We start from the raw sequence: 26878 nt of genomic DNA, 5'->3' as shown, positions 1-26878 counted from the left end.
GACTACAGATGCCCACCACCACGCCCAGGTAATTTTATGTATTTTTAGTAGAGACGGGGTTTCACTGTGTTAGCCAGGATGGTCTCGATCTCCTGACCTCATGATCCTCCCGCCTCGGCCTCCCAAAGTGCTGGGATTACAGGCTTGAGCCACCACGTCCAGCCGACCCCATTTTTTGTGTTTTTTTTGTGTGGTTTTTTTTTGTTTTTTTTTTAAACTAGGCTTTTTATTGTTAAGAAACAGCCACTGACCAGGCATGGTGACTCACACCTGTAATCCCAACACTTTGGGAGGCTGCGGTGGGTGGATCACGAGGTCAGGAGTTCGGGACCAGCCTGGCCAACATGGTGAAACCCCGTCTCTCCTAAAAATACACAAAAATTAGCCGGGCATGGTGGTGGGCATCTGTAATCCCAGCTACTAGAGATGCTGAGGCAGGAGAATCACTTCAACCTGGGAGGCAGAGTTTGCAGTGAGCCGAGATCATGCTACTGTACTCCAGACTGGGCAACAGAGCAAGACTCTGTCTAAAAAAAAAAAAGAAAGAAAAAGAAAAACAGTCACCACACGGTGTGAATCCATGGAAAAATCAAGGGCCATGCTGCCATCTCAAGTACGCACTCACATGTGACCTCTCAGCCCTGCAAGGCGGTGTCATCAGCCCTACTTTCTAGGCCAGGAACAGGACAGCATGAGAGCCCAGGGCGGAATCAGGACAAGACCGGGCCTTTCACTCACAGTGAGGGAGACAGACACAGCATCTTCCTGTCACTCCCAGCTTCAGGGCTGATTTTCTTGCAGGATGTGTGATCTCAAGTCTCTGTGATTCAGAGACACTGAATTTTCAGTCTGGGAAAATTCTCTCCTAACTTGAAAAAGTTGCAGATAAGGAACTCAAAAAGTGCAGAAATCTTCAAGAAGAAACAATCTTGCACTTGATCTATGGTGGATTGGCTGTAAATTCAATAATTTCAACTCACCCAGGTCCCTGAAAATGTCTTCCTTACAAACTGAGTAATATGCCTGTCTGATGGGCTGAGACGTGAATTCCCCAGGGGAAAGAATGTGCTATAAATTCTAGAGACGAAATCTTTGGTGGTAATTGTCTACCACTTCAGGTATGTATTTGTGGGAGAGGATGCCTAGAAAAAATAATCCATAGGAACAGAAACATCAGGACTCTGGGAGAGGTGAGATTCCGTGGGAATATTCAGGGTGATGGTGGAGAGCAGCATTTACTTTGAAGCCACTGGGGTGATCAACTCCCTTGTCTTGCTGGCCTCCAGCTTGGAATGGGCTCCCATGACATTTGAGTACTTAATACACATGACTGCAGGAACCGCTCTGTGCGTGTATACCAACAGCAGCAACATTTTGGATTCCCCTACAGGTGTACATTGAATTCAGTCCCATGTTGCAGAATGATTACTCGTCATCACAACTATTATATTCCACTTAATTCTTCAAAATGAAAGCAAATGAAGGTGGAAAAAAAAATCCAAACATTTTTTTGAGATACATATTTTTAGAAAATTGAAGCATTCAGCGTTTCTTGGACTGGTTTCCAGGCGGTAATTATTTCCCTTGCTGAGTAAATATGTGCACAGAGTAAATGAGGGTTTAGAGCACAGATCATAGCACAGTGCCAAACAGAAACGGTGTCAGCCGACACTCAGCGACAAAGCTGCACTGGGTCTGTGTCCAGTTCCTGGTCTGGGCAACAAGACAGAGGCCAGAAGAGGGCATTGTTATGGCCAATGGACAGCCACAGAGCCCCTCACACACAGGCCTCAGCCACAGGCCTCACCACTCTGGTGCTGCTGAAAAATTGCACACCTCTCCATTTGCATTTTCCAATGAGCCTGTGTTATGTGGCTCATTTACTGCTGCTATTCTGATTCTGAATCTTCAACTCAGACTCAAGCAAAAAGAGCAAGGCATGGAAAATAAATGCAAAAAGAAAAAAAGATTTTTCTTAATCTTCAAAATGTATTTTAGGGTACTCCAAACAAAATGAATTCCCTTAGATTTCAGAGGCAAATACAAAATTGTGGTCACTTTAATGGAACATGACTCACATCTGTCAATCTGATCAGAGTGTCAGTATAGATGAGGAGGCAAAAAAAAAAAAAAAAAATCCTGGAAACATTGAATCTTCATTAGAAAGACCCACTGACAGCAAAATTTAAAAACAGGCCATCCTAAAGGACAAGGTTATTTGGGAGTTTTTACAAGCCGATATTTTCAAGGAAACCGAAATTGGTCATGCATTTGTCTTCTTTACTAAGAGAGCATGGGTGTGGCAAGGGGGAGTGGGTGAGAGTGAATTAGTTAACTGAGCTTGATGATCTGAAATGCATTGTCTTGCAGCTCGCAGTTCTTTTAGCTGCACGCCCATGCTCCGTGTGGAACAGAGGTACAGGCAGAGAAAGCGTGTACTGGGAGTGCCCAGGATGCATGGTTTCTCTTCTAGAGCCTCATTACTCACAAGTGGCAGGAAAGACGAGAAGAGAAGACACGAGCAGGTAATGAGGCCAACCCTGTCTAGTAAAGATAAATTCCACTTTTTCATTAGCTTTATGGCATATTTGATTTATACCAATCTTGTGCATATTTTACTTTGAATTTCACAAACTCAATTCTCTGCTTTCAGGCTTCATAACTCAGTAACTTAGACGTAATTCAGGGGTGTGTTCAAACTGCTCTTCTCTTAAACCCCGTTTAGCTATTACATTTCATCCTGTGTCCTTGGCATTCTCAGTTCCTCTGGAGATTCATTCATTCATTCAGGTGCTATGGGAGGTGGTGGGACAGAGAGTGAATCTTGCCTTTTGAAATGACAGACAGGAGACAGACTCACAAACATGTAAGAGCAAGATGGAACTAAGGCAGAGCTATAGAGCAGCAGGTAAGAGCCACATGTGTAGGGGGTGTGGATGGGAGACCAAGGATTGAGATCATGCCAAGAAAATCTGTCTCATTGCTGTAGTCACATCATATGCAGCTCAATTTTTTTCTCTGTTATAAATGTTAAAAATACGACATGAGTAGCTGGGCGCGGTGGCTCACGCCTGCAATCCCAGCACTTTGGGAGGCCGAGGCAGGAGGATCACCTGAGGTCGGGAGTTCGAGACCAGCCTGACCAAAATGGAGAAACCCTGTCTCTGCTAAAAATACAAAAGTAGCCAGGCGTGGTGGTACATGCCTTAATCCCAGCTACTCGGGAGGCTGAGGCAGGAGAATTGCTTGAACCTGGGAGGCAGAGGTTGCAGAGAGCTGAGATTGTACCACGGCACTCCAGCCTGGGCAACAAGAGCAAAACTCCATCTCAAAAAATTTGAAAGTAGGCTGGATATGGTGGCTCGCGCCTGTAATCCCAGCACTTTGGGAGGCTGAGGTGGGAGGATCACGAGGTCAGGAGATGGAGACCATCCTGGCTAACATGGTGAAACCCCATCTCTACTAAAAATACTAAAAAATTAGCCAGGCGTGGTGGCAGGTGCCTGTAGTCCCAGCTACTCGGAAGGCTGAGGCAGGAGAATGGCATGAACCTGGGAGGTGGAGCCTGCAGTGAGCTGAGATCATGCCACTGCACTCCAGCCTGGGTGACAGAGCAAGACTCTGTCTCAAAAAAATAAAATAAAAATAAAAAATAAAAAATAAATTTGAAAGTAGACAAAGAGTTGCTGGATGGATTAAAAAACAAGACCCAACTATATGCTGCCTATAAGAAACTCACTTCACCTACAAAGACACATATAGACTGAAAGTAAAGAAATGGAAAAAGATATTCAATGCAAATGCAAACCAAGGAAGAGCAGGAGTAGCTATACTTATATCAGATAAAACAGACTTTTAGTCAAAAACTAAAAAGACCTAAAGGTCATTATTAATATAAAGGGATCAACTCAGCAACAGGATATAACAATAGTAAATATATGCTCACCCAACACCAAAGCACCCAAATATATAAAGCAAATGTTAATATATCTAAAAGGAGAGCTAGACTGCAATACAATAATAGTAGCAGACAACACTCCACTTTCAGCAATGGATAGATCATCCAGACAGGAAATCAACAAAGAAACATGAAGTTAAACTATGGTCTAGGTCTAATGGACCTAACAGACATTTACAGGACCTGTCATCCAACTGCTGCAGAATACAGATTCTTTTCATCAGCACATGGATCATTCTCCAGGATACATCATATGTTAGGCCACAAAACATGTCTCAGCCAATTTGGAAAAGTCAACATAATATCAAGTATCTTTTCTGAAATGGAATAAAACTAGAAACCAATAAAAAGAGGAACTTTGGAAACCGTACAAATACATAGAAGTTAAACAAGATGCTCCTGAATGACCAATGGTCAATGAAGAAATAAAGAAGATTAAAATTTTATTGAAACAAATGAAAATGGAAATACAACATACCAAAAATCTATGGGATACAGCAAAAGCAGGGCTAAGAGGGACATGTATAGCAATAAACGCCTACATAAAAAAAATAGAATTACTTTGCATAAACAATCTAACAATGCACCTCAAGAAACTAGAAGAGCAAGAAAAATCCAAACCTAAATTAGTAGAAAGGAAGAAATAAAATTAGAGCATAAATAAATGAAATTGAGACTCAAACAATATAAAAGATCAACAAAATTAAAAGGTGGTTTTTGAAAAGATAAATAAAATTGACAAACTTTTAGCTAGATTATGAAAAAAAGAAAGTCCAAAAGAATTAAATCAGAGATTAAAAAAAGGAAGTATTACAAGGTTAGAGATGACAGAAATAGAAAGTATCATTAGAGACTGCTATGAAAAACTATATGCTGACAAATGGGAAAACCTAGAAGTGGATAAATTTCTATCAAGATTGAACTATGAAAAAGTAGAAAATCTGAACAGACCAAAAATGAGTAACAACATCAAAGCAGTAATAAAAAGTCACCCATCAAAGAGAAGCCTAGGACTTGATGGCTTCACTGCTAAAATCTTCCAAACATTTAGAGAAGAACTAATACCAGCTCTACCCAAACTTTTTCAAAAAATTGAAGAGTAGCAAATACTTGCAAACTCATTCTATAAGGCCAGTAATATCCCGATACCCTAAGCAAACAAGAACACTACCCAAAAAGAAAACTACAGGCCAAAATTCCTGATGAACATACATGTAAAAATCCTCAACAAAATACTAGCAAACCAAATTCAACAACACATTAAAAGGATCATTCACCATGACCAAGTGGAATTCATCCCAGGGATGCAAGGATGGTTCAACATATACAAATTAATAAATGTGATACTTTACATCAACAGAATAAAGGACAAAATTACATGATAATTTCAACAGATGCTGAAAAAGCACTTTATAAAATTCAACATCCTTTCACGATAAAAACTCTCCTCATAATGAATATAGAAGTAAAATACCTCAACACTATACAGGCCATATTTGACAAACTCAAAGCTAATATGATACTAACCAGGGAAAAGCTGAACGTCTTTACACTAAGATCTGGAATAAGACAGGATGCCCACTTTTACCACTTCTATTCAACATAGTACTGGAAGTCCTAACCCGAGCAATTAGGCAAGTGAAAGAAATAAAGGGCATCCAAATTGGAAAGGAAGAAGTCAAAATAGCCTTGTTTGCAGATGACATGATCTTATATTTAAAAAAACCTAAAGACTCCACCAAAAAATTCCTAGCACTGATAGACAAATGCAGTAAAGTTGCAGGATACAAAATCAGTACACAAAAATTAGTAGCATTTCTATATGTTAACAGTGATCAATCCAAAAAAGAAATAAATAAAGCAATCCCATTTACAACATCTACAAAGAATATAAAATACCTAGAAATCAGCTGAACCAAAGAAATGAAAGATCTATACAGAGAAAACTGTGAAACACTGATGAAAGAAATTGAGGAGGACACAAGTAAAAATGAAACGATATTCCTTGCTCATGGATTGAAAGAATTAATATTGTTAAAATGTCTATACTATCCAAAGCGATCTACTAATTCAAGCAATCCCTACCAAAGTATCAAATGACATTCTTCACAGAAATAGAAAAAACAATCCTAAAATTCATATGGAACCACAAAAGACCCCAATTAGCTAAAGCAATCCTAAGCAAAAAGAACAAAGCTAGAGGCATCACGCTACCTGACTTCAAATTATACTACAAAGTTATATTTACTAAAATAGCATTGTACTGGCATAAAAGCAGACACATAGAACAATGGAACAGAGTAGAAAACCCAGAAGTAAATCCATGCACTTACAGCAAATTCATTTTTATCAAAGGCACTGAGAACACACATTGGGGAAAGAAAAGTCTCTTTAATAAACGGTGCTGGGAAAAATGAATATCCACATGCAGAGGAATGAAACTACATCCCCATCTTACAACATAGACAAAAATCAACTCAAAATGGATTAAAAACTTAAATGTAAGACCATAAGCTATGAAACTACTAGAATAAAACATTGCAGGAAATGCTACAGGACATTGGTCAGGGCAAATATTTTTTGGGTAACACCTCAAAAGCACAGGCAACAAAAGGAAAAACAAACAAATGGGATTACATCAAGCTGAAAAGCTACTACTGCACCATGAAGGGAACAAAGTGAAGAGGCAACCTACTGAGTCAGAGAAGATATTTACAAACTCCCCATCTGACAAGGGATTAATAACCAGAATATATAAGGAACTCCAACAACTCAACAACATGAAAAGAAATAACCTGATTCGAAAATGGCCAAAATACCTGAATAGACATTTCTCAAAAGAGGACATATAAAGTGGCTAAGGCGTATGAGAAAAATGCTCAAGGTCACTGATCATCAGGGAAACGCAAGTTAAAACCACAATGATATATCATCTCATCCCAGTTAGAATATCTATCATCAAAAAGACAAAACAGAAGGGCTGGTGAAGATGCAGAGAAAGTGGAACACTCATCCACTGTTGGTAGCAATGCATGATACTATGAAACACAGTATGGAGATTACCCAGAAAACTAAAAACACAACTACCATATGATCCAGAAATTCTAGAATACTGCTGAGTATATCTCCAAAAGAAAGGAAATCAGTACATCAAAGAGATGTCTGCATTTCCATGTTTATTGCAGCGCTGCTCACAATAGCCAAGATCTGAAATCAACCCAAGTATCCATCACCAGATGAATGAAGAAAATGTGGCACACATACTCAATGGAACATCATTTAGCCATAAAAAAGCAGAAAATTGTCATTCACAGCAACATGGACGGAACCAGACATCATTATGTGAAGTGAAATAAGCCAGGCACAGAAAGACAAATATCACACGTTCTCACTCATATGTGGGAGTTTAAAAAGTTGATCTCAGCCAGGCGCAGTGGCTCACACCTGTCATACCAGCCCTTTGGGAGGCTGAGGTGGGTGGGTGAGCTCAGGAGTTTGAGACCAGCCTGGGCAACATGGTGAAGCCCCATCTCTACTAAAAATACAAAAATGCACTAGGTGTGGTGGTGTGCACTGGTAGTCCCAGCTACTCAGGAGGCTGAGGTGGGAGGATCACAAAGTGAGCCTGGAAAGTTGAGGCTGCAGTGAGCCTCACCCACTGCACTCCAGCCTGGGTGATGAAAGTGAGACACTGTCTTAAAAAAACAAAAACAAAAACAAAAAAATGGTTGATCTCATGCAGGTAGAGAGTAAATTACCAGAGGCTAATTTACCAGAGGTTATCAGAGGCTGGGAAGGGAAGGGTCGGGAGGGGAAAGATAAGAGAAGCTGGGTAAGGGGTACAAAAATACAATTTAATAGAAAAAATAAATTCTAGTATTTGATAGTACAGTAGGGAAATTATAGTTAACAATAATTTTATTGTTATATACAATTATATAACAATAAAATGTTATATTGAAATACATAAAAATTTTATTGTATACTTCAAAGTAGCTAGATTTAAAAATATCTAAAAGAGTATAATTGGATTGTTTGTAGCACAAATGATAAATGCTTGAGGTGATGGGTTCCCCATTTACCCTGAAGTGATTATTACACATTGCATGCCTGTGTCAGGGTATCTCATGTAACCATAAATATATGATCCTATTATGTACCCACAAAATTTAAAAAAAATATAGCTAGAAGAGAAGATTTGTAGAATTTGTAGAAAGATAAAGGTTTGAGATGGATATCCCAATTACCCTGATTTGATCATTACACATTGTATACAAGTATCAAAATATCACACATACACTCTAAATATGCACAACTATTAAATATCAGTTTTAAAAAATGGAAAAGAATCATGTACGCTCCCACCATCCAAATCCAGTGGGGTACTTTCTGCACAGCATCTTCTGGTCCTGTGCACCTGCTCCTACATTTGATATTGTTCCATTCACGGTACACATACTGCCCAACACCTAACTGCCTATTAGCCCTTTACACAAACGTTTCCGTGTTCTTCCACAGTGGCCGCAGCAGGCATGGGCAATTTCATGCTCTTTCAGGCTGCTCTTTGCTAAGCCAGTGCACTAATTTGGGATTGGAAGGTATTCCCTTTGTTGTCGTTTTGCTGTTAAAGACACACTGCACTTTGGGAGGCCGAGGCAGATGGATCACTTGAGGTCAGGAGTTCAAGACCAGCCTGGCCAACATGGCGAAACCTCACCTCTACTAAAAATACAAAAATTAGCTGGTCGTGGTGGCGTGTGCCTGTATTCCCAGTTACTCAGGAGCCTGAGTCAGGAGAATCGTTTGAACCCTAGAGGTGGAGGTTGCAGTGAGCTGAGACAGTGCCATTGCACTCTAGCCTGGGAGACAGAGCAAGATTCTATCTCAAAAAAAAAAAAAAAAAAAAAAAAAGACACACTGCAGGTCACCCTTTCCAGTTGCTAAGCTGTTGGCTTATTCTGAATTATTTCTTGGGGATAAAGTCCTGAAAGTAGAAGTGTGAGTTAAAGGATATGTCTGGCTCTTTCCTTTATTCATTCAACAGATATTACTGGGTGCCTGTTCGGTGCCAGACACCAGGTAAAGTGACAGACATTCCCATGGAGCCTGCATTCTAGTTGGGCCAAGGGAGTGGCCAGGCAATACGCCATCCACAACTTAAAAGGAACATTTTCAAGGGTGACCCATAAATATGATGGATGATATAAGATTGTGACTGGTAAGATGCAATGGGCTATAGCTTTTCAACTACTCTTTGACTTCGCACCAATTTCTAGAATCGACAGCAGTGAACAAGCATGATCATTGCCCTGTAACTTTGCCAGCATGGGAAGATACCATTTTAAAATAACTTGTGCTGTGAGGCCAGATGTAAAAGGGGACTTCCAGATGATGGCCCTGTGGTCCTTCCTCACTCACCTGGCTGCCACGGCCTTCTCTGTGCTCTGCTGCAGCTCCTTCATCTCTTCCTGTAGCTGCTGTGGCTTCGTAAAATGCCCCATGAAGTTGAAATAATCCTCTGCGCAGGGCCGATGGACAGCAGGTGAATAGTTAACACCCAACTTCTGTAAAAATTCCTGGTAAGTAATGTGCCCTTTTCCCTCGGTGTCGTAGCTTAAAAAAGCAAAAACAGAAACAGAAAGCACTTCTCAGTAGCCACTAAGGTGCTGGTGCTCAGGGTTTGGAAAATGCCTGCACCATCCATGAGGAGATCATCTTCCATCCCTCACCACTCAGAGCCCGCCCTGTGGACCAGCGCACCAGCCCTGCCTGGCAGAGCTGGAAATGCAGTTCAGGCTGCACTCCTGATCCGATCGGCATCCGCATGTTAACAAGGACCCCAGGTGACTCACAGGCTCATCAGCATTCAGGACAGTCACACCACACATGCACACATGGCCTGCCCGGAGAGAGAGCAACCAAAGCCACTCACCTGTCATTCTATTACAAACACAGTTGTGACTACAGAAAATTAAAGTCAACCCCTCCATATGTTTAGCAGGTGTTTTTGTTGTTTTATGTTTTGTTTTGTTTTTGAGACAGAGTCTCATTCTGTGGCCTGGGCTGGAGTATGGTGGTGCGAGCTGGGCTCACTACAACCTCTGTCTCTGAGGCTCAAGTGATTCTCCTGCCTCGGCCTCCCGAGTAGCTGGGATTACAGCGCCGGCCACCATGCCTGTCTAATTTTTCTATTTTCAGTAGAGACGGGGTTTCACCATGTTGGCCAAGCTGATCTCAAACTCCTGACCTCAGGTGATCCGCCCGCCTCGGCCTCCCAAAGTGCTGGGATTACAGGCGCGAGCTGCTGCACCTCGCCCGTTCCCAGTTTTTTAAATTGAATACTTACCTGTGAGAGGAACTATGCTAAGGTTTAGAAGAAAATTCTTCAAAAAGCATATTCAATCTTAAAACTCGAATGAGTGAATGTCACTTGATTCAAAGATGGTAAAATTCCCCATTTTGTCTTTGAAGAAATGCCAATTACGTACAGCCAATGAGAGAGCCCAGTGAGGAAAACAAGATAAGAATTATGCTATGCACCTTTTATGTCATTTTCTATTATTGAGATTTTTCTGAATTAGAACTCATTTAAAAAGGCATAATGGAGGGTTTTTATCTCCCAACGTTGTTCAAATAGAATAGAATTACTTCAATAAAAATTTTAAGGCAAATTGCCAATTTTCTTTAAAGAAAGAAAGCATTTATTTTTACAGAAAGATCTTGGTCCTCATCTAATCGATAAAAATGGCATTCGCAGATGTGATTTTCCCCAGATGAACTCAGAGTTACAAGGAATGAGACTATATTTAAACAATGTTCCCAGCATAATTCTCCCATCAGGATGTTGCTTGGGCATTTGTCTGATGGAGTAGAAGTACAATCGGTTTTCCTTTGAGAGGTAGAGCTCCCTTTTGCTCTGCTCGTTAACTGATGAGATCCTGGAGGATCTATGGAACCCACAGTTGCGTGTGACACACTAAGCCCTGTGCGACTGCTTGAGCTGAGTTAACAATAAAGAAAATGTCCTTATTGACCACATTCTTGTCCTCAAGGGGAAGGGGTGGTGGGTAGGAGAGAAAGCAGATAGATGTTTGGGTAAATGTTGCTTCATGCACTTGTGTTAAAACTTGCAGAGGCTCTCAGGAGTTGGAAGACCACCACCCTTCCCAAAGGCCATGTGGGCCTGTCCCCACAGGTGCCCGTGAGGGCTCTCTCCAGGCTCCCTTGCCTTCTGTGCCCTGCAGATCCCTGCTCCTCTGCCATGTGTCTGCCATGCACCTGCTGCCTCAACACAGCGTTCGCCCCATTCTCCACACAGACTCCGCCTGACAAGGTAAGGAAAGCCCCCTTGGATGACTTCCTCCACTACTTCGCAGGCAGCGTGCAGAGAGTGGGCTCTAGGTAAACACCAGCTCACCGGCTCTTCACCTGGCAAGGCCCTTTCCTGCTCCCGGGATCAGTTCCTCAGCTGGGAGCCGTCACGGGCAGTCCTAGACCTGAGGTCTCAGGACAGTGCCCCGCCCAGCTCCTGCTGAGACCATCAGCTCCTTATCCCCTGCAGACCTTTTCAGGTGTCTGTTATGAGGATGACCTTAATTTTGCAACCCAGAAAAGTACGCTTCCACCTTTATTCAGTGAATTTTGTTTTTAAAACCCAACAAGACAACACACCCTCAGAAAGAGGCCTGTGGGCTCTGCAGTTTCCGAGGTTTCTCCTGTGGCTGTGGAAGAGCTGTGGTCTCAGCAGCTCCATCAGGGGCAAGCACCTCCAGGAGGGGCCTCCCTGTTGCTGGCGATGCTAAGATGGCTGCAGGGAGGAAGCTGAATTTCACATGGACATACCTAGGAGGCAGAAGGGCCGCCGTTTCTTGAGCTTCTAGGGTGATCCCAGGGCCATGCCTCTCTCCTTGAACTACATCAGGACTCTAACTTGCCTTGTGGCACCAGGGCAATGTAATAATACAAATCTGGTCAAGATGCCCTCTGAACAAAGCTCCCAGGGGTTCCTCATTCTGACAGGAGGGTTCCTAACAGAACGGTCCACAGCCTACCCACCTGACAAGCAGCCCCCAGAGAGCAGTGCACCTCTTTTGGAAACCTCTTTCTCCTCCTAAGTCAAAAGAACCATGACCGTGCCTTCCTCTGAGCTCCTCAAGGCGCGGTGAGGACTGGACGGGTTAGTGCACATGCGGATACATGGGGAGTGCATGTTGGCATTTGCAACTGCTCTGTGCCACTCAAAATTTCTCCCACATCCTGCCTCCATCCAGTTCCTAGGTCTATGTCGTATCTGCCTACTAGATGGCAGGTTTCTTGAAGAGAAACTACGGTTTATTCATTTTTTACAAATTCACAGCATCCAGCAACACACTTTGCATGAGCTACGTTATCCATTCATGGCTGCTGGGCTAAGAAAAGTGAAGGGAGTGCATTTCTAAGGAAGGACTGCCCTCCTGGTGTGCTGTGCTCAAGGGCTTACCAACAACAAACTTTCCATCATGACACTGGAACTGAATGAAAAGGCATTCTTAATTACTTCATTAATAAAGATCAGAAACATTCTATTCTCAGCCAAATGAACAGAAGACTAGATTGCACAACTGCAACTAAAATATTGTTGTGAATGTGATTAATAAGCAAGCTAATTCAGCTTACATAACCTCACCGTTCATTGTATAATCCTTTGTGTAACATTTTAAAAAACCAACTTGCCTATAAAGGTTGAATTTTCAAATGGTTCAGCAACAGATGTGCCAGGAAAAAATGTGCACATAAACAGAGGACCCACAAAAACTCACATTTGTGGATGGTGATGGCCACTCATTTGTGATACAATCACATTACTCTGCCCATTTATTGTACACACAGCAATTCAATTGTACACATAATTTGAATATGTTCACATTGATTGGTCTGCTTTGCTGAGAATGTCTTAGTCCTTTATGCTCAGTTTAGGCACTTAATTCTCACATACATTTCAGAAGTATCTTCACATGCCACTGTCCCTAGAGTTATAGGGCAGAATGAGGAGGTGTGGTGGAAGCCCTGTTGATGGCCTAGGCCAGGCAGCAGAGGCAGACACAGCACCTCATGCAGATGGGGACACAAGGAATTCTCTCAGGTGCCATCTTGGAGGGAGGTCTGATGACTCAAATAACTGCTCTTTAGAAATGAAAGTGCCTGATATGGTTTGGATTTGTGTCCCCACCCAAATCTCATGTCAAATTGTAATCCCCAGTGTTGGAGATGGGGCCTAGTGGGAGGTGACTGGATCCCTCATGAGTGGTTTAGCACCATCCTCATTGTGCTGTTCTCATGATAGTGAGTTCTCATGAGATCTGAATGTTTGAAAGTGTGTGGCACCCCCCACCACCTTCATCCTGCTCTGGCTACATGAAGCGCTGGCTCCCTTTTTTTCATTCCACCATGATTGTAAGTTTCCTGAGGCCGCCCCAGAAGCGGAGCAGACGCCAGCATCATGCTTCCTGTACAACCTGTGGAACAGTGAGCCGATTAAACCTCTTTTCTTTATACATTACCCAGTCTCAGGTATTTCTTTACAGCAGCATGAGAATAGACTAATACAGTGTCCAATTGCTGGAGCTGAACATGCTTAAAGGGGCATATTCAGTAAGTTCTGGTGGAATCGCAGAAGATCAGACACTATCTGCCCCAGTACCCATCAAGAGCCAAAATCCACCCATTACACTCCCCAGTAAGAAGGAGGCTAGCCTTCTTTACTTTGTCTAGATGTCTTCTTTACTTCTAGAGCTTTGTCTAGCCTTAGACAAAGACATGCCAGACATGAGAACCACACTTCCTTCAAGGACTGCCTGCCGGGGTCCCAGATGGCTTTAATCACTGAAAGGGTCTTCATGTTGAGCTTAGAGTCCACCTGGCTAGCACATTTCCAAGTCAAACTTCTTTGTATTCAGTGCTTCTAAAAGTCAACCTCTGACATCACATCCCACTGAATCTTCCCATTTCTGAGCTAATAATCTTGATCATTCAACCTTTTAAAACACTTTCCCATCTTGAGGCTCCCTGTTCAGAGGTTCTACCAGCCAGGCACCGAGTAGGTTCTCTCTGGGCATTGCTTTGCTTGAGCTAATAGAAATGGCCTCACTTCTTGCGAACAGAAAACCATAGGTTTTTTTTTTTTGTCCACATGAGTTGCTGTACACAGCACAGCTGCTTTTTCATAGTCTCTTCTGTTTATATTTGAATACTGATATATAACTCACCTGCCATGTCAAGAAATGTGCATAAATTGGGCATTAATTATCTCCCAAACTTTCTGGCAGGTCTGCTTGGCTAGCTAGTTTCACACAACCAAACATCTCCACGGATATTTCTGAGCCTGCTGCTTTCCTACTCGGGTCTTCCCTTTGGTGCATTTTTGGAGTACACCCTCTCCCTCTTCAGAGTTTTCTAGCAAAGTTTGTTTTAGATTCAAATAGTTGAATATTACCTGATTAAAGGAGGCTACAGAAGATGCTCGGAATGCCAAGCCCTCCCCAAGGAGGTGCCTCCCATGCCCAGGGTCAACACTGAGTGACACCCTGTGCCTGGCCTTCCAACCGAAACCACCTTTACAAAAAGTATGACACTGAGAGAAATCTGACGTCGCCGACTCTATCCTGCTTCTAACCACATGAACTGTCATTGCTCATTCCTGGGCATAGGCCAAGCTAACTATGGGAAGAATTTAATCTGTAATTTAACTTTAAAGCAAAGATGATAACGATCCTTTTGCAAAACTAACCACTTCCTTGCTCAGACACTGAAACCACCTTTGTAAAACTCCACAAGGGGCCGGGCACAGTGGCTCATGCCTGTAATCCCAGCACTTTAGGAGGTTAAGGCGGGCAGACCACAAGGTCAAGAGATTGAGACCATCCTGGCCAACATGGTGAAACCCTGTCTGTACTAAAAACACAAAAATTAGTTGGGTGTGGTGGTGCATGCCTGTAATCCCAGCTACTCAAGAGGCTGAGGCAGGAGAACAGCTTGAACCCGGGAGGCGGAGGTTGCAGTGAGCCAAGATCATGCTATTATGGGCCAGTTACCTGGGCGTGAGATGGGTCATGGGGTTACCATATCCCAGTCTATATGCTCAACTGCATCGCAAGGAGCAGGGCTTGGAGTTCCACTACTAATTGTCAAAAAGACTAGAAGGACTCAAATGCATCCAACCCTGCGATTCCAGGTCCATAAGTCATTCTATCAGCAGTTTGATCAGCCAGTGCCCAAGCTTCCTCCATCAATCACATCAATCAAAAACTTACTTGCTCAACCAGCTGAAAACATAGCTGGCAGCTTAGGAATTTTCTCATGCTATGTATGTGGAGGAACTAATATGGGGGACCAGTGGCCATGGGAAGCAAAGGAATTAATGCCACAAGATAACTTCACTTCGCCTACCCCTGCCAGTGAACCAACAGCCTCAGCAAGTGTTCAGTTGTTAAAAACCTTCATAATTGGAAAGTACTGTATCACTCAATGGGGAAAGGCTTTCACAGAGGCAGTAGGAGAAACAGCCTGTCTAGGGCAACAGTATTATGATAAGACTAAAAGCAAAACTCTATGGAGAAACATCCAGAATGACTCCTACTTACGAGATCCAAACCCCTTCTCTCGATTCTCTACTCTAAGCCACACTTGGCATCAGCTAGAGGCTCCAAATGCTTGGAAGGCTCCCCCTGGCCTATATTGGATCTGTGAAGCACGGACATATCGGCAACTGCCAGCTAAACGGACAGGGGCATGTGTGTTAGGAACAATCAAGCCATCCATCTTTCTGATTCCTCTAAAGCAAGGGGAACTCTTAGGATATCCAGTTTATGATGAAAATAAAAGAACTAGAAGCATAATCACAAAAATAGACACAAATATCAAAAAGGATGTGGACATAGGAAACTGGAAAGATAATGAATGGTCTCCTGAAAGAATCATTAAATATTATGGGCCAGCTACCTGGGCACAAGATGGGTCATGGGGTTACCACACCCCAATCTATATGCTCAACCGCATCATAAGGTTGCAGGCAGTCCTTGAAATTATAACCAATGAAATGTCAAGGGCACTAGATTTATTGGCAATACAAGCAACACAAATGAGAAATGCTATATATCAAAATAGATTGGCTTTAGATTACCTCTTAGCCTCAGAGGGAGGAGTATGTGGGAAATTTAACTTAACCAACTGTTGCCTAGAAATTGATGATAATGGCCGAGCTGTCATGGAAATCACAGCTAGAATGTGCAAGTTGGCCCATGTTCCAGTTCAGACTTGGTCCGGGTGGTCCCCGGATTCCTTGTTTGAAGGATGGCTCTCAACCTTTGAAGGATTCAAAACCTTCATTGGTGAGTTCTTGCTTATTCTTGGCATCTGCCTCATCCTCCCTTGCCTTTTACCCCAGTTTATTAGGAGTATTCAGTCAACTATAGAGGCAATAGTAGCCTGACACACTACCGTGTGGTTGGGGCATTAACCAAATATCAGCCACTGCCAGTAGAAGCAGCTCAGCTCCGCAAAGAGGTGGCAAATAGTGGTGCTTTCTATTAACACCTTTATTATAAGAAGCACCAAAGGGGAGAATGGAACAGGAATTAAAAGAAATTAAAGAATGTGTAACCAGAAATTCAGTTGTATGTAAGAAAACCCAATTCTCCCTGAGAAAGAGAAAGAGCTGGAGTCCTTTAAAAATTAACTGCCATAATAATAATAAATTAAAAAAAAAAATTAACTGCCTGCTTTTCTGTGGCTAGTGAGCCTTATCTCACCTCCTTTCCCAGGCATTATGAAGACCCTGTTTCTCTAGCTGTGCAGCTGCAAGGCACTAGGCAGATAAACTCAAGTCGTAAAACATGTTTTTCATTGAAAAGTAAGAAATGATGTGATGCATGTCTCAATTGAGTAACTGTCTTTGTTTCTTGCTTCTGAATTATGCAAGAAACAATTGGTCTCTCTGATTCCTTAAAAACCCTGCTACAGTGCCACTGCACTCCAGCCTGGCAACAGAGTGAGACGTTGTCTCAAAACAAACAAAAAACTCCACAAGGTTAGAATTATGGTTCAGTAGTCGTGTGGCTGGAGGTCACAAGATTTGTAACCTCCTCAATGGCTCCTATAGATAACATCACTATTGTGAAATCTAAGACTGCTGTTTGAAGCACCTTCAGAGCTTGCATTTTAATGGGCTAGTTGGTGCCACCTGGACTGGTAGCCCATACCAAGAAACCAGATCATCTGGACTTGTGACTCCCACCCAGGAACTGACTCAGTGCAAGAAGATAAGCTTTGACTCCCTGTGATTTCACCCCCGGCCCAACAAATCAGCACTCCCCACTCCCTAGCCCCTTGCCCATCAAACTAGTCTCGAAAACCCCTCGCCTCTGAATTCTTGGGGAAGTGGATTTGAGAAATACCTCCTATCCTTCCACTTGGCTGGCCCTGTAGGTTATTAAACTCTTTCTTCTCTGCAGCACTTCTGTTTCAGGGAATTGGCTTTATCTATGCAGCAGGTAAGAAGAACCTGTTGGGCAGTTACACCCTGACCAGGACAGGCTGTCAGACTCCAGTTCTGACATAAGCAGCATCCTGTCCTCTGCACAGCTCTTTCCTCTCTGTCCCAGGACTTCCCACCCTCCTCAGGCTCTGGGCCTCTGCTCACGGATACCTGTCCCCCACCTCTGGCTACCTCTCTCAGCTAATGACTATGTATTAAGACTCAACTCAGGTGTTGTGTTTGGGAGTTCCTCCTTGAGCTCCTGTGGTGGCTGCCTCCACTGCTCCCTCCTGGCATGTGGCTGTTGTCACTGAGCAACCTGTGGGCAGGGGCTGTCTTTCATCTCTGGAACCTTTGAATCTAGCACAAGGCCTGGCACAAAGAAAGATCCAAAAAAATGACTGCTAAATGGTTGGTCAGATGAGTGAGTGGCTGCATGCACTTCCCTCTTGCAGCATCCTTAGCAGTCTCTCCAAAGTCAAACCAAAATTATTCCTCCTGAAATCTCGTGCGTAGAGCTCCTAACCTGGCTTCAGTGAGCAGGGTTCCTTTCACAACGGCCTCCTCCAGGCTTGCAATGCTTTATCCCTTTAACCCTCCACAGGCCAGCCTGTGACATCTGCATCCCCCTTGGCATCCCTGTGCCTCCCCGGCCTCTGTGCAGTTTGCTGGGGCCCCTGGGGGGTGGGCTCTGAGCAGAAGTGTGGCACTCGTCCCTGAAAGTCTGCGTGCAATCCTGCAGTTCTGCAGTCCCACCTGGGTGGGTGGAGTCCTCCACTAAGAGGATAACACCACAGGCTGAAAGCCAGCCAGGTCCCTGAGTCACTGCTTGGAAGCAGGAGCCACTAGACACACAGCAGGCTTTGGGTGAATGAGAACAAAACACAGACGTGCTAAGCCACAGAGATCTGGGGGTCAATTGATTAATTTACTTCAGTAGCATAAACCAGGCCCTCTGGACTGATCTGAAATTCTAAAATAGTGCACTTCATAGGTGCTTGAATAAATGTTGACTGAATAATGGATGTTGAACACTTTTTTCCTTGTCTATAGTCTGTCATATTTTTTACTTCTGTGTTTTCAGAAAAGCAGGACGGTATTTTCCTATTTGCTTCTGCCTGCCCAGTTTCCGGGGGCTGTCCTCTCCTGACAGTCAACTTGGAGCTGCTCAGACTGCCAGAGCTGATGGGGTGTGTCCTGCAGGCCCCTGCTGCTCCCCAAGTTCGCCGTAGCCTCTGGTCACCAGGAACATCGTGGTGAGGGTGCTTCACTAACACCGTGGGACAGCCCCACGGGGAGGAGGCGCGTTTCTGCTGCTGTTTCGGGGCCCAGGCTCCTTCCTGTTGTTAGGGCAACTGAAGGAGGCTCCTTGGTGCCTGGACAACCCATGGCGGCCACTGAGCCCCGTCCTGGCTCGCGGTGCCCCCTGCTGCTGTGGTGGAGAGGTGAATCGTCACTATCAGCAAACACTGGGGGAGGAAGAGAACACGCCAGGAGGGTGGGAAGCTGAGCATGATGAACTGATGTCACACCAACAAGTAGAAAAAGCAAGAAAAAAACCACAATATCAAGTTCCCACGGATCATCACTTCTGCTAAGTGCATTAGGGCTCATCTGTTGTTGTTTTACGGATTTTCTAAGTCTTCTAAAATGCGTGTGCATTAATATGATGACCAGAAGATCTTTTCAAAGCTATATTGTCATTTTGCCACTAACACTCATGCTCACATACACCCAGTGCTCTGCACGTACTAGGCTGTTTAGTTGCGTGACCATCCCGTTCATCCCTGGGGCCTTTTGGAGGGTGGAGGGTGAGAGGAAGGAGAGGATCAGAAAAATAACTATTGGGTACTAGGCTTAACACTTGGGTGATGAAATAATCTGTACAATAAACCCCCACAACATGGGCTTACCAATATAACAAACCTGCACATATACCCTCAACTTAAAAGTTAAAAAAATAATAATAAAAATCTCAGGCCTGGTGCCATGGCTCACGCCTGTGATCCCAGCACTTTGGGAAGCTGAGGCAGGCAGATTGCTTGAGGTCAGGAGTTCGAGACTAGCCTGGTCAACATGGTGAAACCCATCTCTACTAAAAATACAAAAAAATTAGCCAGGTGTGGTGGTGTGCACCTGCAATCCCAGCTACTTGGGAGGCTGAGGCAGGAGAATCGCTTGAACCTGGGAGGCAGAGGTTGCAATGAGCTGAGGTTGCGCCAGTGCACTCCAGCCGGGAAAACAGAGAGGGACTCCATCTCAAGAGGTCAGGAGTTCAAGACCAGCCTGGCCAACATGGTGAAATCCCGTCCCTATTAAAAATACAAAAAAATTATCTGGGGATGGTGGTGGGTGCCTGTAATCTCAGCTACTCAGGAGGCCCAGGCAGGAGTATCTCTTGAACCTTGGAGGTGGAGGTTGCAATAAGCCGAGATCGCACCACTGCCCTCCAGCTGGATGACAGAGTAAGACTCTGTCAAAAAAAAAAAAAAAAAAAAATCTCAGTTTCGCAAGACGAAAAGAGTAAAGAGTTCTGGAGCTGGATAGTGGTGACGGCTGCACAACGTGATAAATGTATTGAATACCGCTGAGCTGTGTGCTTAAAATTGGTGACGATGGTAAACTGTGCTATGTGTATTTTGACACAGTAAAAAAGTGGAGAACAAAAACAACAGCAGTGAAGAAAATCTTGCATCAATAAAAACTCGATTTGATTTTGAAAATGTAGATATTGCATGAAATACTTTCCAGGAAATAGTTCATCTAATGAAGTGAAACAAAAATGGCAGGTGCTATAATTCGCAAAGCGTCCTAGGAACTGCACAATTGACCTAAGGGAAAATGAAAAACACGGACACAGGAAGGGCCACCAGGTGAACGTGCGTGCTGACCCAAAGGCAATTCCAGAGGGAAAAAGGGATTCACTGAAGGGAGGGAATAGAGGAATTATCAGCCCAAGAACTGCACTTTTCTATGGCCTCCAAACGTATTCTCTCTCTAGCAAACCAGATTCACCATCACTCTTCCACTTCCTCATAAATTAATCTTGCATGTGAAATAACTCAGCTTAAAAGCTCAGTTTATTAGTCCTCGATTTCTGAGCCTTCAGAGGTCCTGGCAGGGACACAGCACTTAATTACCAAGACTTTCTCTCCTTAAGAGCATTTGAGTATCTTAGGCGATGAGCTCTGGATTATTCGTTTATCTTGGTCATTCTCAGCCCTGCAAAAGTGCAGAGTCAGTGTTTAAGAAGCGTTTGCTGGGCGAACAAATGAAGAGAGGGTGTGTGAAATTTACCGAGTGGTTACTGCACACCAGGCCCTGGGCTAGCACTTAATATGACTCCTTACCCAGGCCTCACAGCAGCCCTGGGTGACAGGGAACATTGGTGACAGGAAACATTAGTGCTGCTTTGCAGATGATGAGGAGTGTACAGCACAGAGAAGCTAAGTAACTTGATGGAGGCCACACAGCAGGAAGCAGGCAGGAGTCACACCCACGCATCTGGCTGCAGTGCTGTTGCTCTTAACCACTTACCATCTGTGGCATGAGGTCAACTAAACAATACTGGACAAAATTCTGACTGCAAGCAGTTGTCAACACAGGGCGAAAATCTGTACATTTCATAATTATGTTCATAAGCGTATGAAGAAACTTTAGCCTCAAGCCAACAGTGAGTGTCCACCTCCAGTGGAAACGGAAATAAGCTCTGTCCCACCCTCAGAAAAAGGCTCCGTCCACTCTCATTTCCCACATGGGAACCCTTGTGGGGGACATGCCTCCAATGCCTCTCATCCCCATGGCCAGCCCCCACTCAGGGGTTCCCCCCTGGTGAGGCGGTGGTCTCCCAAGACCAGCACCTCCAGCCAGCCTCTCCCCTGAACTGTTTCCTGACTCATCTTCCTAAACCACAGCTCTGTTCGCCCCACAACCACACTCAAATTCCATTGTTCCTCACTGCCTGGTCAATAACACCTGAAAGCAAGGATCTAGTAAGGGATTGGCCCTACCCTTCCTTTCTGACCCTGGGAGCCCCATGCTACTTCTGATAGAACACCTGCCTCCTTGCAGACAGGTGGTCTGCTGACCAAGAATGTCTCCTTCTCCATCTGGACCCATGACAGCTTCCAGCCCTCCCTGGCCCCATGCTCCTGCCTCACCGCCCAGGCCACCTGACTTGCTCTCTGCCCGGGGGTTTTGCACAGTTGTTGCTGTACCATAGTTACCTGTGTGAATGCATTCTGTGCCCTGACAGCTTCCCAAAGACAGGGACCATGTCGTCATCTTTGGATCATCCCAAAGGTCAACTGAGAGGGAGGGCTATGCATTTGCCTACTCTACAAAGATCTGCCTGTCAACCAGCTGAGACTACTAATGTAAGCTGCTCAAACAGAAATGGGCAGGGAGTCTAACTGGACCCTGTGTTGGAACCAATCTTTAAAAAATAAGGATTTTTTAAGAATTTCCAGTTGCTTTTCTAAATTAGACACAAAACAACCCACCTAATTCTAAACTTGGCCAAGATTTCAGCCTTCCACTTTGAACAGATGAAAAGCTGGGAAATGGTATGAACTGTTTCATGAGTTTGCCTCCTGAGTGGACACACGATGTTGGTATACCATCCTGGGGGAATGCAGGTGGCTACGGACATATAATGAAGAAAGAGGTAATTTGAAGTTGGGTCTAGAACTTGGAAATAGATCACATTGTTAGTCGACTGTGAAACTTAGACATCTATCCAGGGAAGACCACAACTGGGGGCCCAATTCCAAAACAGCTAAATCGAAAATACATTTGACAAATGGAACCAACATCGGATATAATTTTCAGTTTAAGAGACTCTTGGGAAGCTACTCCAAGTTGCTAAAAGTTTGGTTTTTCTTCCCAGAGATTACTTATCTATAAAACAGTTGTGCAACATTAATTTCCATCTATAGGTAATGGGGAGAAACTGATTTTCCCTTTACCCATTGCATGTCTGCTGAGTGAGGTGTATTAGAGTTAAGTCCTTGGAGAGTGACTTGTTTTGTTAAAACAGTATAAGTTTGGGCTTGAGCTCCCAGGTCCTTGGAAATAGAAACCTCTCAAGTCTGGTATGGATGACGAGCATTTACCCTGGTTCTCCGTGTTGCTGAAGACCAAGGCAACCACCAAGGCTGCTTGCTATGAGCACCAAGGAGCAAGGAACAAGGAAGGACGCAGGAGATGAGACAGATACAACCAAGAGAAAATACTCCCAGTCCCCAGTTACCCTGAAGTAGGAAAGGTTAGGCTGAATTTGCTGCAGCAAGCAACCCTAGTCCTTAAGAACAGAAACCAGCCAGTCTCATGTGCCACTTACCTTGCCCAAAGCTTTTCAAACTCTCTTGGTGTGAGGGGAATATCAAAACCGTACAGTGCGTTCTTTATGTCCCGGCGTCGAAGAATGCCATTGCCCTCGTTATCGGTTTCTAAAAAATTCTACAACAACAGAAGACGGTATTTAGGAATATGTGAAATGTATGTACGACAACAGAAAAGATGTTCAATAGTCAGTATCTGGGACAATCCAAAACATTTGTATCCCCGTCCACCTCCTTAATCACCTTTTAATCTAAGTTCCAGGTATCCTCATCATTCCTGGAAAGAAAGTGATAGAGCAAAATGGAAACGAGAATTAGGTGTTGGAAGCGGGTGGTTTCTGAGTTGCCTCAGGGGTTTGACCTGGATTCTTCTCCTGATCAACAACTTGGGTTCACAAATGATTAGAAATAAGGGCCAACCAGAGCCCAGGAAATGAGATGGAGGATCCTCATCTCAGTGATGGTTTGGTTTTAGCCCTCTGGCTGTAAGAGGGGAAATGAGGGACATTAGACTCCAGCTATTATGACAAGATTATATGGTACCATTTTTATGGCCCTGAGGGGTACAGAAGGTATTGTCAGGCATGTAAAAGGACCACAGACTTAAATAACAGCTAACACATGTGGTTCTCAGCAATGTCTTCAGTTGTTTCCAAGTAATAGCTCATTTAATCTTCTTCATAACAACACGATGAGGTAGATGTAATGGGTACATCTACAGAACTCTCTGCAAGCATGATACTTAATAGTGAAAGAACAAAACATTCCCCTTAAGATCAGGAACAAAGTGAGAATATCTCCATCACCTGCTATTCAACATTGTACTGCAGGATCTCAGCCCGTTTATTTGGACAAGAAAAAGGATAAAAGGTGTAATGATAGGACAGGAAGAAATACAATTATTATTATTCACTGACATGATTGTATACATAGGAATACAAAGAATCCACAAATAAATTATTATAAGAGGTGAATTTAGCAAGCAGTCTGGATTCTATATCAACAGGCAAAATCAATCACAGTTTTTATATATCAGACAGGGAAAGTGAAATTTTAAAAGATAACATTTACAAAAGGCATCAAAAATCCAAAGGCCTAGGAATAAATCTGTGATATCTGAGAAATGCCTTTATACAGAAAAGTATAAAACTTTTCTGAAAGATATTGAAGAAGATCAAAATAAATGGAGAGACACTATGTTCATGAATTAGAAAACTCAAATATAATAGTAAAGGTGTCATTTTCTTTGTGGAACTTGACAAAGCGATTCAAAACTCTTGAAGAACAAGGTAGAGGGAGTTGCCTACCAATTAATTAAGATGTATCATTAAGTTATAGCGACGACCAAGATGTGATGTAGGTGCCAGCACAGACAAATTTATCAGTGGAACAGAATGAGGAGGTCAGCAGCACCCGCGGGCCATGATGTAGGCAGTGGTGATTCTCAGATCGGCCAGGAGAAAGGGGACTTCACAATGACCAGTGCTGGGACAGCGGGACTTCCATATGGAGGAAATGAGATGGGGTCCCTGCCTCTCAACACTTGGGAAACATTTAGTCCAGATTTCAAGACCTGAATGTGAAAGTTGAAACTGTCAAGCTCCTATAAGAGAGTGTGAGAGAATATCTTCATGACTCCCGGGTAGAATTCTTAAACAAGACCCATAGAGAGAGACGTTAGTAAATTTGACTACATTAAAAAGAACTTATATTTATCAAAAGACACCATATAAAAAAGGTAACAACACAGAATACACACTGAGAGATGATAGTTGCACCACATGTCACTTACAAAAGAGCAGGATCCACAGAGCAGTGTACACTATGACCATAGTCACAGTTTCTGCTAACCAATGAGAAAAAGACAAACCAGCATGTAGACTTAAAGTCTCAAGCAAGCACTTCACAATCGAGGAAACCTGACCAATGAATGACCAAGTGAAGATACTCAATCTCACTAATAACTAACAAAATGCCAATCAAATCTGCAGTGAGATTCTATTACATATCCACTAGAGCAGAAAGAACTAGGAAGTCTGATGGTACCAAGTGCTACAGGATTGAGCGGTTTTGACAAAGTCAAAGATATTTACTATCTGGGTCTTTACAGAAAAAGTGTGCTGGCTCCTGGTCTAAGATATTGGCAATATTCTTTTCCTTCACCTGAATGGTGGTTACATGGTGACTACTTTAAACTTATTTAAACTATACATAGGCATTTTATATACTTCATAGTAGAGTCATAACTTTAAAAAAAAAACAACTATGCTTTAAAAACAATTGGGTCTGTAGGATTTCAGAGTCCCTTTAAAAACACATAGCAGGTCTGGCATGTAAGAAACTTGGAAGTTACCACTCTGTTCCAACAACAAGTAAAAATATGACCAAATTGGAAAATCAACCAATCTTCTTAAATCATGAGAGAAGTGAAGTTACAGGCCAAATCACTGTCCCCAAAACTGGAGAGACAGACAGGTGAATACAGAGAATCATAACTTACTGGGACAGACACCCATAAGCAGAAAACTTTACAGGAACTTATGCCAGAAAGACAGAAGTGGAGGGAATAATTCCTAACTCATTCTATGAGACCAGTATTGCCCTAATACCAAAACCAGACAAAGATATTACAAGTAAGGAAAGCTACACACCATTATCTCTCATGAGAGATAATGTCATTGATAGTTCAACAGGAATAGCATTGAATCTGTAAATTGCTTTGGACAGTATGGTCTCAAGCTGAGAGCAAAATTAGGAATATAATCCCATTCACAATTGCCACAAAAAGAACAAAATACCTTGGAATGTAGCTAATCATGGAAGTGAAAGTTCTCTACAATAAGAATTACAAAACACTGCTCAAAGAAGTGATGACACAAACAAATGGAAAAACATTCCATGCTCATGGATTGGAAGAATCAATATCATTAAAATGACCATACTGTCCAAAGCAATTTACAGATTCAAGGCTATGCCTGTCGAACTACCAATGACATTCTTTATAGAACTAGAAAAAGCTATTTTAAAATTCATATGAGACTAGGCGTGGTGGCTCATGCCTATAATCCCAGAACCTTGGGAGGCTGAGGCAGGCAGATCACTTGAGCCCAGGAGTTCAAGACAAGTCTGGGCAACATGGCAAAACCCTGTCTCTACAAAAATTACAAAAAATTAGCTGAGTGTGGTGGCACATGTCTGTGGTCCCAACTATTTGGGAGGCTAAGGTGGAAGGATGGCTTGAGCCTGGTAGGCAGAGGTTACAGTAAGCCAAGATCACGCCACTGCACTCCAGTCTGGGTGACAGAGTGAGACTCTGTCTCAAAATAAAATAAAATAAAATAAAATTCATATGGAACCAAAAAAGAGTCTAAATAGCCAAGGCAATCCTAAGCAAAATGAATAAAGCTGGAGGCATCAAGTTACCCAATTAAACTATACAGTAACCAAACAGTATGGTACTGGTACAAAAACAGACACATAGAACAGTGGAACAGAATAGAGAGCCCAGAAATAAGACTGCACACCTACAACCATCTGATCTTCAACAAAGCTGACAAAAACCAGGAATGGAGAAAGGACTCCCTATTCAATAAATGGTGCTGGGATAACTGGTTAGCCAAATGCAGAAGATTGAAACTGGGCCCCTTCCTTATAACAAATACCCCTTCCTTATAACAGAAAATAAACTCAAGATGGATAAAAGACTTAAATCTCAAACTCAAAACTATGAAAACCCTGAAAGACAACCTAAGCAATACCATTCTGGACATAGGCACCAACAAAGATTTCATGACAAAAGCAAAATTGACAAATGGGATCTAATTAGATTTGACAGCTTCTGCACAGCAAAACTATCAATAAAGAGACAACCTACAGAATGTGAGGAAAATTTGCAAACTATGCATCTAACAAAGGTCTAACATCCAGCATCTATAAGGAACTTAAACAACCCCATTGAAAAGTGGGCAAAGAACATGCCAGATACTTTTCAAAAGAAGAAATATATGTGGCCAACAAGCACATGAAAAAAAGCTCATCAGTGGTCACTACAGAAATGCAAATCAAAAG

The 26878-nt window shown here is 43.0% G+C and overlaps 1 protein-coding gene across 2 annotated transcripts in view; it reads right to left on the bottom strand.

The window, feature by feature from the left end:
- EFCAB6 (EF-hand calcium binding domain 6) overlaps positions 1-26878 on the bottom strand; it is a 306925-nt gene that overhangs the window by 68030 nt on the left and 212017 nt on the right. For both annotated transcript variants that reach the window (XM_001108976.4, XM_077949368.1), the window contains 2 exons: positions 22810-22928; positions 9377-9571 (listed from right to left, as the gene is read on the bottom strand). In XM_001108976.4, coding sequence (XP_001108976.4) covers positions 9377-9571; positions 22810-22928 — 314 coding nt within the window. The remainder of the gene's footprint in view (positions 1-9376; positions 9572-22809; positions 22929-26878) is intronic.

Source organism: Macaca mulatta, chromosome 10 (genome assembly GCF_049350105.2).
Source record: "Macaca mulatta isolate MMU2019108-1 chromosome 10, T2T-MMU8v2.0, whole genome shotgun sequence".
Classification (NCBI taxonomy): Eukaryota; Metazoa; Chordata; class Mammalia; order Primates; family Cercopithecidae; genus Macaca; species Macaca mulatta.
The sequence above is the reverse complement of the archived record's forward strand: the minus strand, read 5'-3'. Positions and strand labels throughout refer to the sequence as shown.